Source organism: Danio aesculapii, chromosome 16, assembly GCF_903798145.1.
Source record: "Danio aesculapii chromosome 16, fDanAes4.1, whole genome shotgun sequence".
Taxonomy (NCBI): Eukaryota; Metazoa; Chordata; class Actinopteri; order Cypriniformes; family Danionidae; genus Danio; species Danio aesculapii.
In genome coordinates, this window is record NC_079450.1 from 36,174,144 (window position 1) to 36,192,313 (window position 18,170).

The 18,170-nt window shown below is 35.0% G+C and overlaps 1 protein-coding gene across 1 annotated transcript in view; it reads right to left on the minus strand.

Annotated features, from left to right (window-relative positions):
* The window catches only part of lpcat3 (lysophosphatidylcholine acyltransferase 3), a 49,154-nt gene that overhangs the window by 24,680 nt on the left and 6,304 nt on the right, over window positions 1-18,170 (minus strand). Inside the window, exons 3-7 of the mRNA XM_056475495.1 lie at window positions 14,832-14,938; window positions 13,388-13,481; window positions 10,815-10,852; window positions 6,411-6,589; window positions 754-862 (exon numbers count right to left, since the gene is read on the minus strand). Of these exons, the coding sequence (XP_056331470.1) occupies window positions 754-862; window positions 6,411-6,589; window positions 10,815-10,852; window positions 13,388-13,481; window positions 14,832-14,938 (527 nt within the window). The remainder of the gene's footprint in view (window positions 1-753; window positions 863-6,410; window positions 6,590-10,814; window positions 10,853-13,387; window positions 13,482-14,831; window positions 14,939-18,170) is intronic.

The window sequence follows — 18,170 nt, forward strand, 5'->3', positions numbered from 1 at the left end:
ACTATTGGGCAGGCAGGCAAAAAAGAAGAGGTTAGTGGATCTCTCGGGCAGGCATGAATCTACCATTCCAGTCATTTTATCAGTGGTGTGAAATCACAGTTCATTTGCAACTTGTCTCTCTCAATATGAAAAGGCCTTAATAGCTGCTTACTTTTAAAGCGGTCTACTTGACTGCATGTACTTAACTGAAGAGCTAAATTACAGAGCTTGTACAAACTTTCGATCAGATGCTTTCTTAACAGTTTTCTCTCACTACTGTAATTTTGTCGTGCATTTATTTTGCTACTGAAATAAAGGCGCACAGCACATATTTACATTTTTCTCTAAACATCACTCTGAGCGGAGTGAATAAAGTCTATACTCACTAACAGAGCATACATTTAAAACTTCTATTTACCCCTAAACTTAGAAACCTACACTGTGAGCAATGAGCCTTAATAAGGAGCTTTTTTTCACTGTTTGTTTGAACTCATTTTAACTGGTTTCTCCGCTGCAGCTACTTGACTTTCAGCAACCGCTTTACATTTCCAAGAATATATAAATAGCTGTCGAGTCTGTAACTGACAGACATAAAGGACTCTCTCAGTCAGACGGAGAGCTCTCTGTGGCTTCACGATGAAAACATCACAGAACAAACCAAGTGACAGCTCGGGATATTTAGGTACAAGGCTGTAAACAGCTGAGCATAAATACCATTCATTTTCTGAGCCTGTATGCATTTAATCCCAATCCACTTAACACTTATTCACTTACTGCAAAGTCATCCGTTAAGTAGTAGCTGTCTGAGTAGCGCGGCCCACCTATCGCAAAGATAGCGAGGGTGATGAGACCTAAACAGAAACGCTTCAGTGCTGGAACCACACTGCAAGAGGAAGAAATGATTGTTATATTAATATGCACTGCTGTGGACAACAACATGTCAAAAAAACTTCCTTCATACATACAAGTAACTCATATTTTCAAGCATACATTGACAATTAGAGTCATAAAATGTCTGGAAATTGGGAAAACGTCACTTTATGCAAATGAGAAGACATCATGTGGCGCCTAACAATCAAAGTAAAGCTATTATTTTTCTCTATAACTTTACGGTTAATGATTTCCCTGTTCCATGTGATTCGTCTCTGCCCACAAACAGGGACTTGATTTAAAAGATGATGCGTGAAAAGTGTGTCCAAAACTGTCTGGATTTTGATAGACTTTTCATGCATTTGTAATCAGTTATCTTGTTCATGAAATGATGTATTATGTGCTGGAGTAATTCATATTAAAAAGCATATTGCATGTCTTTTTTTCATAACATGAACATTTCTGGCCCCAAAATATGTATTTTATCAACAGAAATAGATCTTATTTGTAATCAGGAATTCTCACTCTAAATGCAGCCAATCACAGATGTGCATTGTACAGAATTTCTGATCATTATTTTGATTTAAATACACATTTAATATTGATTTTAATGCATTAGAAGTAGGGCTGGGTGATTTGGCCTGCAATCAAAATCTCAATTAATTGAACATTTTAACTCTATTACGATTAATAAACGATTATTATTATTTTTTCGTTTATTTTTTTGCTCTCATAACTCACTCACAGGTTTTGTACAGTAAATATGCTCACATATTACAGGTGAGAGATTTTTGAATGAAGGGTGCATTATTTTAAAATAATTGAGGGAAACACACACTATCTATTATCTATGTTTATTTATTGAACATCAACGTTGAACAACAAATTGAAACGCACATTGCCTAAAGCCAACAGTTACTTTTTTCTTATAAAAAAAAATGAAAACAAATAACTTGCACTTTTGGAAACAAAATAAACTATTTTCAATGTTTTTAAAAGTAGAAAATATATTTTCAATGTCAATAATTTTATTGAAATAGAAAATATGCCATCTGAAGGCATATCTGGTGCAGCTTCCAATCATTGTCAATGTAATGTAAACGTGCAACATTTTTCGAGATGTGTGCCGTGTGAAGGCTGCACTGGACCATACCCGTGTGTTCGACGCAGAAGTATAAATCAGCCTTAAAGTAATTGACCGGGAAAAATTTTGATCAATTATAGGTTCTAAATGTCGATTTCGATTACTTTTCGATTATTCGCCCAGCTCTAATTAGAAGACTCAAAAACTTGCATACAGAACATTTAAATGATGGCAGAACTGACAAGAAAGTTCATAGTTTAGACATGTTCAGTAATATCTTCTATGGTAGCAATCAAAAATCACTTTCAAAAAATGAAGACTCTATTAATAACATAAAAAGCAGAATTTCTGTAACCCTTAATGAAGATAAAAAAGCGGGCTACTGTTGGACTTCTATAATAATAATAATATAATATTAAATAATATGTTAAAATAATTACAATATTTATGCCAGTAGGTGGCAACAACTAACTTAACATTTTTTGGGGGGAATTTGACAATTCTTTAAAATGATCCTTTCAAAAATGCTGATTTATCCAGCAATTAATCAAGTCTTTATGTCATTAAATCATTCAAATAAACTATTCAATATTTTTATCAGAACCTCTAGTGCATTGCATGTTATTTTGTTTAGCTGTTCATCATTTGTTTATGCTCGTCACATTTGATGTTATTTTTAAACAATCAAGTTTAATAGCAGAATTCATGTATAATACATCGATCAAAGTGTTGCAATGAGCAAACTACTTTGAAAGACATCTACAGCCACAACAAAGCACTGCAAATGACATAACTGGAGTCATTCTCCATATACAATCTCACTTTACTTAAATATTTGTAGATTTGCACATTTTGCTGTAATCATGACTTATAAACAGGGTTCCCACGCTTCCATGAACAGCAGATTCAAGGACTTTCAAAGACATTTTAAAGCACCATTATTTTTTATTTATTTATTTATTTATTTATTTTTATTCTTTGTTAGGTTCATCTTAGGTCAGACAATAAAATATACATCATATACTGTAGATATACACACTGATACAATTCACCAAGCAAAACAAAATCAGGAAAATAGAATTATAAGCACCATTATTTTTAAATCAAACCTTAGCATATGTAGCACCGTAAATGTCTTTACTGTATATAACATTTCACATTAGGGCTGCACGACTCTGGCTAAAAAGAGGTTAAAATCAAGATCACAATTTTCCTCACTATTCTGTAGATGTAAAATAAAGGTTAATATGAGTAGGCTATTATTATAGTTATTTCTCAAACATATGGTAAGATAAACAATAATAATATTAGGTCTATGTGTAGGTCTACTGTTGCTTAAAATGCTAAATTTTGTATAGACTTGGAATGGTGGACTAGAACAGACTTTAAACTTGTCCTGGTCATTACTGCACAGTAAAGCGATGACATCAGAAGCCAACTATTCATAATACTGAAGTTGAATTATTGTGTTTGAGACATAAGCTTGCCATTGACAACATTATTAGACCATCTTTTCACTGGTAAAATGAAACATTTGTCATTATCAGATTCCCCCTTGCATTATATTCAACATTATATAGGCTAGAGTAGTTATACTGACTCTAAAAGGTGATATGACCATTTAAATGATGTGGCGCTTTCCGTTTCACTTTCACTGCTGAGTGCGCTCATGTCATGGTCGTCGTCACTTAAGAAAAAACATACATGTAAATCATACTTCCTGAGCAGCTCTCAAATGATCGCTCTGTGCAACAAACATTCTTTATAACTTTATTAACTGTTGTGCACAGCCTATGCAGATTCTGTTAACTAAAGTAGACATCATTGGTGGGCACGCACATCCTCTCGGTAGTAAACAAACAGTGTGTTAGCTCATGTATGATTTTGTGGCTGCAAACATCATTACATGAAGACAGAAATTAAATTTTTGGGTGAATTATACCTTATAAATAAAGTATGTGACACTTTAAACACTGATCAACATATATAAAACAATGTGAAGACTTGTGCGACTGCCTTTATGCTTCTCCTGACCTTGAAAATATAACTGGCTGAATCGTTGAACAGAAGAATTAAGATCGTGTGTAGGGTCGAATCGAGATTGCTATCTTTTTTCGATTAATTGTACAGCCCTATTTCACATACACTTATTTTTATATAAAATATCTGGAATGTGGACTGCACGGTGGCGCAGTGGGTAGCACAATCGCCTCACAGCAAGAAGGTCACTGGTTCGAGCCTCGGCTGGGTCATTTGGTGTTTCTGTGTGGAGTTTGCATGTTCTTCCCATGTTCGCGTGGGTTTCCTCCAGGTGCTCCGGTTTCCCCCACAAGCCCAAGACATGCGCTATAGGTGAATTGGGTAAGCTAATTTTTCCGTAATGTATGTGTGTAAATGTGTGTGTGGGTGTTTCCCAGTTATGGGTTGCAGCTAGAAGGGCATCCGCTGCGTAAAACATATGCTGGATAAGTTGGCGGTTCATTCCGCTGTCAAATGCCAGATTAATAAAGGGACTAAGCCGAAAAGAAAATGAATGACTATTTGGAATGTTCTAAAAAGTCATGTTCAAAGAAGTTTAATAAAATTTGTTGAATTCAAGACTTGTAATATTCAAATGTGGGGGCTGAAATATTGGTAAAATGTGTGTTATTTTTCAGTGTTATTGAACAAAAATTGAATGTCAGATTTTTAGGAATTTAAGAAATTTGCAAAATTAGACTTTTTTTTTCATTCTTTTTTGACTATTGAGTATAATTGTTGAAATAAACTAATTTAATTTAAAATTTAATTCAAGGAGATTTAAAAAACTGTTTGTTTTTAAACACTTTTTGGGCCTAGAATCTATATGTCTGAATTTCAAGTACTTTGAAGTACTTTCAAGAAGCGTGGGAACCCTGTATAATATATACTGTCTATAAATACAACCAACAAATTCAAGTAAAATTTAACAGTTCTATTTTTGTCATTTTCTATTTATTATGTCATTTGGTGATTGGAAATGAACAAATAAAAAGAACAACTATAATGTTGTTCCTTAGTGGCTACTTGGTTTGGTTAATGGCAAAAACAGTTTGGCCATGTGGTTTAGCAAAACCAAAAAAGGATTTTTTGGGGGGAAAAAGTGGGTTTAAAGGGGCATATTATGCAAAAATCACTTTTATACGGGGTTTAAACAGCTGTGTGACAACAGTCTGTGAGTTTAACCAGCATCAAAAGGTAAAAAAAAGTATTAATTTTATTTTATATAATCACACACTATACAAATAGCCTGCAGAAACACTTTGATTAACATTCTCCCTTTGTACAGGTCATCTCAGGGGGAAGCCCTGCCCATTAGTGACAATCTCTCACTCAATAGCATGGACGTTACTCTTGTTTTTGAATCTGCCACAACGCTGACACATAGACATGTGTAGATCTGCCCTCTTTTAAAAAAAAGCACGATCTCATTTGGATTTAAAGCAGCAGTCACCAAAATGGCACAATAGGATCAAAGCCTAAAAGGGGCCGTTTAAAAGAGTTATAAAACATTATCTGTGTAATATTTTGAGCTGAAATTTCACATACACACTCTAGGGACATCAGAGACTTACTTTACATCTTGTAAAAAGGGTCAAAACAGAGCCACTTTAAGGCATCCAGTGATTATATGAACAAACAAAGATTAGTTGTTACTTGGACATGTTTATTGTCGCTGAGCCCTTAAGAAAATAACAAAAGTCACAAGACTGGAATTGTCACTGTAACAGACAAATACTTGCAAATCTATCTGCATGCAAAGAATGGCAAGAGGCAACTTATTACAGCAGAAGCAGAATCTTTGATAGAAGCTGGCTAAACAGGTATCGTTAAAGGGTTGGTTCACCAAGGAGCTCTCTTGTCTTTCGTGGACGGTTATGGTCACAAGACATTCAGAGTCCAGAAAAGGAACCAAAAACATTGGTCAAAACATTCCATGTAACTTCAGTGGTTCAGCTGTAATCATACAAAGCTCTAAGAACACTTTTGTGCATTTAAAGAAATGTAAAGGGATGGCCAGGATGCATGTTAACTATAGGCAATATGAAGCTTGGCTTAAGTGTTGAGCTGCTGACTCTAGTGACAAATATGCTGCCTTGCCCATGGTAAATTCACACCCTGACCTGATGTGGAAAAGAATACCTTGGTTTAAAAAAATAGTTTACAGTTTTTTGGAGCACAAAAATGTTCTTGGAGCTTCGTATGATTACAGTTGAACCACTGAAGTCAGACGGAAAGCACTGACAAAGCTTTTTTTTCTTTTCTGGACCTTGAGAGAGGATGGATGAGAGAGCTCTTGGATTTCATCTAAAATACCTTCATTTGTGTTCTGAAGATGAACATATGTCTAAAGAGTTTGGATCATGAGTGTGTGCGCGCGCGAGTAATTAATAACAGAATTTTCATTTTTGGATGAACAAACTGTTTAAGCTCTTGAAATTTGGTGCACGCCGCTTACCTATTTGGTGGTTGTCCTGGAACATCGGTCATCTCTCGAGACACCAGCATCTGGTAATTTCGCAATGTGAACTGAGGCCCTACCAGAAAGCCTCCATAAAAGTATGAAAAACCAAACACCTCCAACAGAGACGGCGTAGAGCTGAGAGCAGACTTCTTCTGTTCTGCGCTCAATTTAGACTGTGGATTAAAAGAAAACAAGCCTATTAATTACAAGAGAGAAATGACGAAAATAGGCTGTAAAAGACAAGGCAAAAATGATTGAAAGACAACAGATAAACACCCACAGTTAAAATTTTGGGTCAAGCTTATTTTTTAAAGGTCCCGTGAAATTTAAATAAAAAAATATATATAGATGTTAGTTTCAGTCTGTTAGCTTTAAGGATATCTATAAGCTAGTGTGCTCCAAAACATTGACAAAATTTGCTTTTAGAAAATATAAAACTGATATAAGCTTGCAGTTTGTCACTTCTGCCTAAATGGATCAACAATTTTTTTCACGTCACCTTCTACTTAAATTTCTCATCAATTCTTGACCAATCAAATGCTCTCTAGACTCTGACATGCACCGCCCCCTTTAGGATGCTTCTTATTTGATGCGCTTGAGCTCAACCACACTCACTGGCAGAGCTGTGATAAAAACAAATGCTATTGGCTGTTTTTTTTAAGGGGAGGGGCTCCTCCATGCCCCACTCTCTCTTCACTTTCCAGTTGAGATTGTGCTTTTTTCATGTGAATAATTCCATATTTGACATTTCAAAGCACTTCACGGGACTTTTAAGCTGGTTGTGAACTTCCTTTTTTATGTCCTAATGATCTCAGATGTACACTTAAATTAAATGCAAAATCAATAAAACAATGACATAAGGTAAAAATAAATGTGTGTTGCTACTTTTGAAAACGTTTTTTTCCAGTCTCTTTGAAGCCTGCATTGAGTCTTGCTTAGAAAGAATACAGATAATACATGCAATCAGGAAGTTAAGAATAAAATCCATTCAGTCATTCCTAATGTTACATTGAAAGCAAATGTTGTGGCACTACTAAAGACAACAGAACCCTTTATAATCAGCAATTCTGTCTATTAACATGGTGAAACACTACAAATCCCTGATATTAAACTAATGCTACACTCTTCATCCGAGATATTCCATGCACTCTTGCTATTTCAGATGTAAAGAATAAATGGATTTGTGAAACAACACAACAAGGTTTCTCATCCAGCTTTAAGGATCACAAGGAAAGCAATACAAAGACTGTGTTTTTCCACAACTGCACAGTCTCTAGTAATCCTCTAGCATATCTGTTGTTGCACTGCTTCAATAATTCTGTGTTTGCATTTCCAGTACTTAATCTCCATCTACTACTTATGTGAATAAAGAATGGCAATTTATGTCTCTGTTGCATTTGGTGTAGTTCAATTAATTTTTAATCCTACTGACCGAAATGTTAAACGGTACTGTAAATCAAAGCTTGTTGTCTTGTTTTGAATGTGCTATTGTCATGCTGACGAACAAAGAGGACTACAAGAACCCATTGATACCCGCTGCTGAGATTTGTATCAAGTGATTGCTTCACAAGCGGTCCGTGATTAAAAAAAGGGAACAAAAAGTCATTATATTTTTCATTTAAACCACAACCACATTTAACAGCTGAAATTACTGCTGGAAAATGCAGTAAGTGATAACCAAATTAGCAAAATGTCTACGCAGTAGGCAAAGGCCTGAATTGAACGAACAGTTAAAGTCATATTTAATGTTTAAATCATATGGAAAACTTCTCTTCACAGTGCAAGACATCACAGGGAACAAAGTACGTCTTTAGGCAAAAGGGGGTTGCCAGATATTTCCAGAATAACAGCAAATAAGAACAAGCCCATAATAAACATAAACCCAAACTCTTTATATTAGAAATAATACGCTAATAAATATTGTATACTTATCCTGGCTCCACGAACTGGATTAGTTAAAGGTGCTGTATGTAGGTTTTTGACTCTTCTAATGCTTAAAAATACTGTAATATGCAGATATTTAAGAAACATGCTGAGTGAACATTCTTGTTTATCTGAAAAACAATGCTGAAGTCAAGTATTCTGCTTTAAAAATGTGTTTTCCATGCTGGAACTCTGTCTTTGTTTCTGTAATTTTAACGTGCCAAATGCAAGTTTAGCCAATTATATTTCAGCACTGAGGGTTGCCTTGGTGGAAAACCACTTATTTCATTTATTTATTCATTTAGAAAGGCTCTGAAAGCATGCGTCCGTGACCGAAATGTGACCTCCGATGGACAGTAGCAGACTCCAAAATGAGATGCAGATTCAGTTCCACATGAGGTTATTAATTAGCAAATGATATAAACATTACAAACGTAAACATTAGATGAGCAGGTTACATTGTAACCCCATGTCCTAATAACACGCTACTTGAAGAGGTTTGCAGTGATGAGCAATTTGGCTGTTTGCACCAGACAAAACACAACAGAAATTTAAACAGAGTCTTTCAGAAGCACATAATATGCACTCACTCACTTCTAATTAATACATATTAACCCTCTTTAACATTAATAAATGTACATGGTAATTCACTCATATGTGTTTAGTTCTAAAGTTCCATTTTAAAGGTTTTTATTTTTTATTTTCAAGATCTGTTGCTTTCAGTATATATATATATATATATATATATATATATATATATATATATAATTTAAAATGACATTCAAACTCACATTAATAATGTTTAACACAAAATAAAGCACATGAGGTGTACCTGAGGTGATCATTGTCAGTTTTCGGTTGTTCAGCTGTGAGCAATAGAAGCCGTTTCTAATATATCAATTCGAGGTGTTGGTTAGGACAAAGTATTCCTTTTGTCGGGTGCCGTTGTTTTTATTTAGAACACGGTTTAAATCACTCGCTCCTGTCCTCAATCTGGCAACCTGCGCTTGCGTTTGTTTTGATCCAGGAGTGCAATACCTAGTTCAACCACTGGGTGTCAACTTACATACTCACTCGATTAGCACTGCTTATTATAAGTGAACATGGCAACCTTGCAATCAATGGTCAACAATAGATATATATAAATATATATATATATATTTGTAGAAGATTTGTGTATTTTCACAGCAAAACACAAGTATTGAAGCCAATAATGCCATAAGTTTTGAGAAAAGCAGTCACAAAATCAGTAATTTTTTAAAGACATTTTTGGCCACAAATATTTGTACACATATTTGTGAAATACAGGACATTGTATATTATTCTTGTGAAATTTGCTACTGCCAAACATGCTGGACTCCAAAATGGTGTCTCTGTACAAACACAAAACAACAATTTAGGAAATTTACTCCTTTTTCTAAGTGTTTGTCACTCCTTAAACTTCACAATGTGTGTGTGTGTGTGTGTGTGTGTGTGTGTGTGTCCTCTAAGGTCAGAACACAGCATCTGTGCCAAGGCTACACTTTAAGAGTGTTAGTAGAAAAGTGCAGCGCATTTAACAACATGCAGTAAAAGATGATGTCACAGCTGGTCAAAGTGTAAAGAATAATCTGACCACTAGAGATCAGATCACCTGAGCCGGATGTTAAAGGGATAGTACACCCAAATATTTAAATTCTGCTATTATTTATTCACCCTTGACTCATTACATATGTGTGAGTTTTGATTGTGGTGGTTGTTCTGTTGAACACAAAAGCAGATAATCTGAAGAATGATGAAAACCTGTAACCATTCAACATCCATTCTAGGAAAAACAAACACTATAGAAGTCAATGGTTACAGGTTTCCAACATTTTTCAAAATTTCTTGCTTTGTGTTTAACAGAACAAACTTTGGTTAGGAACGAGTGAGTGAATGATGGCAGAATTATCATTTTAGTGCCAACTATCCCTTTAATGGCAGGTGTTAACAAGGTCTATTACCGGTCATCGTGTAATCTTTACACCCTCAATATAACATTGCATTAAGGTGAGTAAGCGATTAATATCTAGGGTGGAGCTACAGTAATTTGATTAAGAGACCATCAGCGACATAAACGCCTGCACACGATCACAAAGTGGCCAACTGTGTCATGCAACGGCTACTATTAATATTTAGACAGAGGCGGTTAAGCAGCAGACGAGCTGACTGCAGTACAGAACTAACAGATTACACAATTACATCTTAGGGAGCGTTCGCCACACTTCACCTTGCCAGGCATCATTACACTGATCCATTATGGCCATTTAGCTGAACGTCTGCTACGCAACTCAAAATACTCTGAGGATCCCCATCAGCTCCTTGCGCTTAAATCATGTACAAAGAGTGATGCAGGAAGAGGAGTGAGATAATGACAGCAGGATGACAGGTGAACAAACAGAGAGGAGGGAGATGGAAATGCTGGGAGTTCATGGCAGCTCATTAAGTCACACTCACTTGATCTTTTCCACCATCGTAGTAATCAAGCGCTAAACCTGCAATGAGAAAATGAATTCACAACATGAGCACAGTCTTTTATATATTGGAAAATTACAATAGAATCATAAAAAAGGGGAATGAAAAGGATAATTCACCAAAAAAATAAGTTTTACTCACCCTTTACTTGTTTCAAACCTTTATGAGTTTCTTTTTTTGTTGAACACAAAAGTAGATTTTTTGAAAAAGGTTGGAAACCTGTAACCATTGATTGCCATAGTATTTTGTCCTATAGTTGAAGTCAGTGGTTTCAGGTTTTCAGCTTTCTTCAAAATATCTTCTTTTGTGTTTGATAGAAGAAATCTCATAAAGGTTTAGAACCAGTAGAGTGTGGTTACATTTTTTTTTTACTTTTTGAGTGAACTATCTATGACAAGGGTAGGGAACCTATGGTTTGGGAGCCACATGTGGCTCTTTCACCAAAAATATGTGGCTCTCCAGCTGTCTCCCTTCAATAAAAAATTTAAACTGTCACTAAAAATCAGTTTCCTTTTGAAAATACAATGAAAATTACCTTTTTATTGTATATTTTTACAGCAAAATGAATAAGAATAAAAGGACGTTTTAACCAATGCACGTGTGTGGCGCTGTGGACTAACTTGAATCGCGAGACCAATAAAGGGCATGCCATTTACATTTCGATGGTAACCTAGGGGTGAAAAGAAAGAAATTCTACAAATTGTCCTTTATTAACACATGGACTTGCTCAACATGCGATGCTTCATATATATCCCTAATGGCTCTTTAAAAAATGCATTTGCCAAAAAAAATTCAAAATGGCTCTTTGCTGAAAAAAGGTTCCTGACCCCTGATCTATATGAATAGTAATAGCAATATTAATTTAGTATTACACTAATAATAAAAAAGTACAGGCAAAATACCATGATTTTAAAGTCTATAACCTTTATTATTTAAAGACTTAAGTGCATTACATTACAGTATCTATATGTTCTCTGCCAATATAAGACATTTGTAAATTAAATGTATTGAAAAATAAAATTAATTAAAATGATTCAAAGTGATTTCAAATAACACAAAACACTATTCAAAAACACTAACATTAACAAAAATAATTGTTTAGTTGAAATAGAAAATAACTGAAAAACCTGAAATTTGAAAATCTACTATTCTGTACTGTACATTAAGTGGTCTTCATGATCCTAAACATGATACATGATGTTGTGATGCCTCAGCTGGACTTTAGATTGTTAGATTTTTTTTCCAAGTAGATCTTGCCATTGCATTTTGTAAGTGATTGTAACTATAATATCCTGTAGGATTTAAAATAATTGACTTATATATATATATATATATATAATTTTTTTCCCCTAATTTGAGACCTGCCATTTTGGTGTACACAATTAATTGATCTCATTTACAGAAGTGATGCAATTTTACATTAATAGAAAACACATTACATGCCAGTGTTTAATGTTTATAGTATTTTACAAACATATATGGATGAAAATCTCCATTTCCTCTTGGAATCCCGCTTGTGCTTACAAAAGCCTTGGCTGTTATAATTAATAGCAAAATAATGTTTGAAAATATAAACTTATTTCCTACTGACACACCAAACTACCTTACAAAAGATTTGTTGTGGATCCCAGTTGTAAGAGCAACATATAATAACTTGACTTCTAGTTGATCATTTGGAAAAATGGCAGAAGGTAGATTTTTCCACTGAATCATCTGTTAAACTGCATCCAAATCATCACAAATACTGCAGAAGACCTATTGGAACCCAAATGGAGCAATTCTCACAGAAATTAGTCAAGTTTGGTGAAGGAAAAAATCATGGTTTGGGGTTACATTCAGTTTGGGAGCGTGCAAGAGATCTGCAGAGTGGACGGCAACATCAACAGCCTGAGGTATCAAGACATTTGTGCCGCCCATTACAGTACAAACCACAGGAGAGGGCAAATTGTTCAGCAGGACAGCGCTCTTTCTCATACTTCAGCCTCCACATCAAAGTTCCTGAAAGCAAAGGAGGTCAAGGTGGTCCAGGATTGGCCAACCCAGTCACCAAACATGAACATTATTGAGCATGTCAGTGGTAAGACTAAGGTGGAGGCATTGAAGAGGCCTCCAAAGAATCTTGATGAACTCTGGGAGACCTGCAAGAACACTTTCTTTGCCATTCCAGATGACTTATGAGTTATTGCAAAGATGTATGGATGCAGTCCTCCAAGTTCATGGGAGTCATACACAATATTAATTCTTTTTCACTGCACCATGACTTTATATCAGACATTTGTATAAGCAAAGTCAGACCTTACTTCCCTAATTAAATATTTAAAAATCAAGGCGTGATCATGCCTTGCCTTGCCTAGAGGTCTTTGCCTTTCATATAAGCCAATGATCAACTAGAAGTCATGTTATTATTTGTTGTTCCTAAAACTTGGATAGGCGACAAGACAGCTAGTTTTGTCAGTTTGTGTACACCAAAATATAGAAAAAATGACTTACTAGTGATTATAAAAGTATTTTACATACTTAGAAAAAGCAGATGAGAGAGAGACAGGAAATCCTACCGATGAGTTTGAGCGTGAGGACACAATGAGGCATGGTCCATTTGATATCATACTCGTCTGTAGCTGTGTAGTAATAACCCGTCAACAGATATATCTGCCACACACACACACACACACACACACACACACAAACACACACAAAAGAAAAATATACCCTCAGTTCTAACGAGAGTCACTTTTACCGATTTTCTGTCTGAGGTCATAGAGACCTCAAATGTATGAAGTGCATGTCAACTTCAAAATTAAAGCTCATTTTTGCTCCCTTCATATAATTTCAGGTTCATCTGACCTAATCAAAATTGAAACAGCACAACATTTTAAAACTATAACTGGGTCAGTTTGACCTCAGAGGAAAAAAAACAATAACATACAGTTGAAGTCAGAATTTTTAGCCCCTCTGAATTATTAGCCCCCCCGTTTATATTTTTCCCCAATTTGTTTAAAGGAGAGAAGATTTCTTCAACACATTTCTAAACATAATAGTTTTATTAACTCATTTCTGATAACTGATTTATTTTCTCTTTGCCATGATGACAGTAAATAATATTTGACTAGATATTTTTTCAAGACACTTCTATACAGCTTAAAGTGACTTTTAAAGGCTTAATTAGGTTAACTAGGCAGGTTAGGTTAATTAGGCAAGTTATTGAATATGATGGTTTGTTCTGTAGGCAATCGAAAAAAAATATAACTTAAATGGGCTAATAATTTGTACCTTAAAATGGCTTTTAAAAAATGTAAAACCGCTTTTATTCTAGCTAAAATAAAGCAAATATGACCTTCTCCAGAAGAAAAAATATTATCAGACATACTGTGAAAAGTTCCTTGCTCTGTTAAACATCATTTGGGAAAAAAATTTTAAAAGACAAAAAAAATTCAAAGGGGGGCTAATAATTCAGATTTCAACTGTAAATACAGACTTTTTTGTAGTGCTTCTCAAGCAGTGTGTAGATCAGGCAGAAAATCTCATCAAGGGAATTTAATCATATTTTTATACCTGTATTTTAAATGACCTAAGCATAAAATCTAACATTATTCATGGCTTACAAGTCACTATGAGTTCATTACAAGAATAAGTGTAGAAAAAGTTATAGTACCTCAGTCTTAAAGGGATAATTTACTCAAAAACCAAAATGTCTTCAATACATTTTTAAAGATGTTCTATGTAAAGTTGGAAAAATCAGTCATAGACATTCATAGTGGGAACAAAACAAATTCTATGGAAGTCAATGGCTGCTTTTCCCAACATTCTTCATAATATCTTCATTTGTGTTAAATAGAAGAAAGAAACATATTTGGAACAAGTAAAGGGTGAGTAAATAATGACAGCATTTTCATTTTGAGTGAACTATCCCTTTAAAATGCGAGCTAGATACATGATGCAATGAACATTACAACATTTCAAGCAGTACCAGAGATAAAATGAATGTGTGTGTTGTCTCACCATCTGAAAGATAAAGCTAGTCAGGACGCATGTGACCGTCCTTCCCATGAGCCTCAGCAACAAGAACTGAATGACTACACATAACAACGAGTGATAGACCTGAGACCCTGAGAAAAGGACAGAAAACATGACGTTATTGCAATCCAGTGGTACTTGACTGGGAGTTAACAGATTAACAGCTATTAAAAAGAGAACTGGGTATCAAAATGACAACAGTGTCACCTTTTAGACACTCTGGAGTCATTTAAACACATATGAGTTAAGGACAAAAGAAGATTAACACAAGTTCTCTGTTTTTATACAGTGAGGACTGTGTATGTAGGGTTGCAAAGTGGCGGAAAATTTCTGATAAATGTGATTTGAGGAATGGGCAAGGTAGTGAATTGGATTAAATCTGGTTGTTAAACCAAAATTATGCAGTAAGATACTTTTTAAATTACAATTTAAAAGTACTCATAGGCTAACCTTCAATTGACCAAATTCAGTGTATTCCCATGGAACGTTTCCAGCCATGAAAATTCCTGAAATTTTGCAATGGTTTCTGCATGCCAAGCTCCAAAATAACAACAGCACCATTAAAAGTACTATTGACCCAGAAAGTGTAATTACCTAGAACTTATTAAAAAAACACTATATCATTTAGGGAAGCTATAATACAGCTATAAATAAACAGTTTATTGTTTAAACATTGCAAGCACATATTAAACACCAAAGCCATTTAATTCCTACTGTAAATAACAATAATTATTAAATCTTTGAAATGCATGACGACAGCAGACATTCAGATTTGTGCTTGAGAGAGAAGCTGTCATGTATAGTTATGAAAGCATTTTTTAATTTTTTAAACCACACATTATCGCTTATTTAGTATAATATTAACAGACAAGTCCTGTTATAAAATAGATTTTTTCGACCCACAGATGTCTAGCAAACAAAATAGAGCAAGATCAAATGGTAAATTTACAGTGCATGTGTGATTAAAAAGACTAGAGGTAAAGTTGGCATGAATGCATTTGTAATGTACTGTTTTATAACTGTACAGGAGCCTGAGGTGGACTAAAGCAGGCTTAAAGGGAAAGTTCAGAAATGAAAATTCTGCCATCGTTTACTCGCCCTTCACTTTTTCAAACCTATTGGAGTTACTTTTTTCTGTTGTAAAAATGCTGGTCGCTGGACTATTGATCTATTATCATTGTATTTTTTACCTACTACGGAAGTTGATGAGGCAGCTTTAATTGAAATATCTTCCTTTGTGTTCAACAGAATAAAGAAACTCAAATAGATCTAAAACATAAATGATAAGGTTAAAAAATGATGAGGAGAGGAAATGATGAGATAACTCTCCTTTTTGGGTGAACTATCCGTTTAATTTAGTCTGGGTTTTATTTGACACTGCATCTTTCCACTAGATTTTGAGCAGCAATCAAAGCTGCAGTATAAAAAAAGACAGTTTTTTAATGTCTAAAAATTTCTAAAGAAAGTTTTTTAAAAGGTGCAGCAGGTGATTGTCTTCAGAAACATTTTTTGTTGTGCTGGTTGAAATTCTCTTCATATTCCAATAGTAATGATTAAAGTAAATGATCTAAATGTATTTATATGTATGTTTATATTAAGGCATAAAACTAAAAAATGTTCATCCAATTAAACATTGTCCAGCTGATAACTTCCATAATTTTCATAAGTAGCCCAAACTGTGGATTTACATCTGTGCACGCGTTCACTCAGATCCGGCGTTTGTGTGTGCACGTTTCCCAGAGACGGGTTGCGGCTGGAAGGGCATCTGCTGTGTAAAACATGTGCTGGATAAATTGGCGGTTCATTCCGCGGTGGCGGCCCTGGATTAATACAGGGATTACGCCGAAAAGAAAATGAATGAATAATACAGTTTTTCATTCAGAATTGTAGTATTATAAAGTTTGGCGAATGACAAAGTAGTGGCTTGCCTAATATCATCTTTAAAGGGCACCTATGACAAAAATGATCTTTTAGAAGCTGTTTGGACAGAACTTTATGTAGGTATAGTGTGTCCACAGTCATATTGGAGTGATTTAAAGACAATAAGCCTCTTTTTTTTATTTCCTGACGTTAAAATAGGATCCAAATCCCTCCCATTTTGAGGCCATTTTGCAACGTGACATAGGAGTGTGGTTTCCACGCCCACCGAATTGATTGACAGCCGTGTATTAACATGTCTCCATAGTAATGCTTATAATCATTTCAATAACACAGGACGTGCCCAAAGCAACTGGGATTAAAAGATCTGTTCGGCTCGCTGTGATCATCAATCATCATCAAATGTGATCAAGAATGGGTTTCACAAGTTTAAAACGTTTTGAAAACAGTGCATGTTTATAATGAATTACAGCGATTTTACTGTCTTTCTCACCACAGCTGCATGTCAGTACAATTATAAAAGAAGACGCTTCAATCCTGGTTTGTGGACGTTAAATCAGGTTTATTTTGTACATTAACATAACGGATATCCATACAGCAGTGGATATTAATGTGCATCCTGTCACATTTGCCGTGCTAAAAACAGTGCAAAGTTAAACGCACGTGCTGTGTGTGGGTCTGTGTGTATGTGTGTGATCTTTGTAACGACATTGTGTGTGCCTCATTGTCGCACAAAGGCTTAAAATAACTCCACAACAAATACATCAAATAATCATTGGGAAAGTTCTTACTGTAGTATTTCTCACAAACGTTATGCGAGATCTGCTTCCTTCATGTCTGTTACTGTGCTGTATATCTGACACAGCCAAAGTGGAGATTGAGGCACACTCTGACAGGCACGTGGGAACGGTGGGTGGGGAAACTAGCATTAAAGGCACAGGCCACAAAAACAGCTACAATGTGTTCAGAGCTAAAAATTCCAATATTGTGAAAATAAATAATAAATAATCTGATGGGTGTTTTGAGCTGAAACTTTACAGACACATTCTGGAGACACAAAAGACTTATCTTAATCCTTAAAAAAGGGTGTAAAATAGGTGCCCTTTGAGGCCAGCATTCGTGAATTCAGGAGGTGTGGCTTTGGACAGCAGAGAAGGGACTGCGTTTCAAAAATATGATGCTAACGGATAGCATTTTGGCAGATCAACTACTGCACCTTTAATGTCTAAACTACTTGCATACAGTAGAGTTAATCAGTAAGGAACAATGAAAGAATATCAGCGGAAAACAACTAGATTCGTGTTTTTAATCACAAGTAGGAGCTGAAATAAATCGTTTATGATGCTTGAGCTACACTTTTGTGGTGCATTTTGGAGCCTGTCAAACCCAGCTCCCATTTACATTCATTTTTTTTTGGAAGTGGATAAAGAAATTCTTCAAAAAATT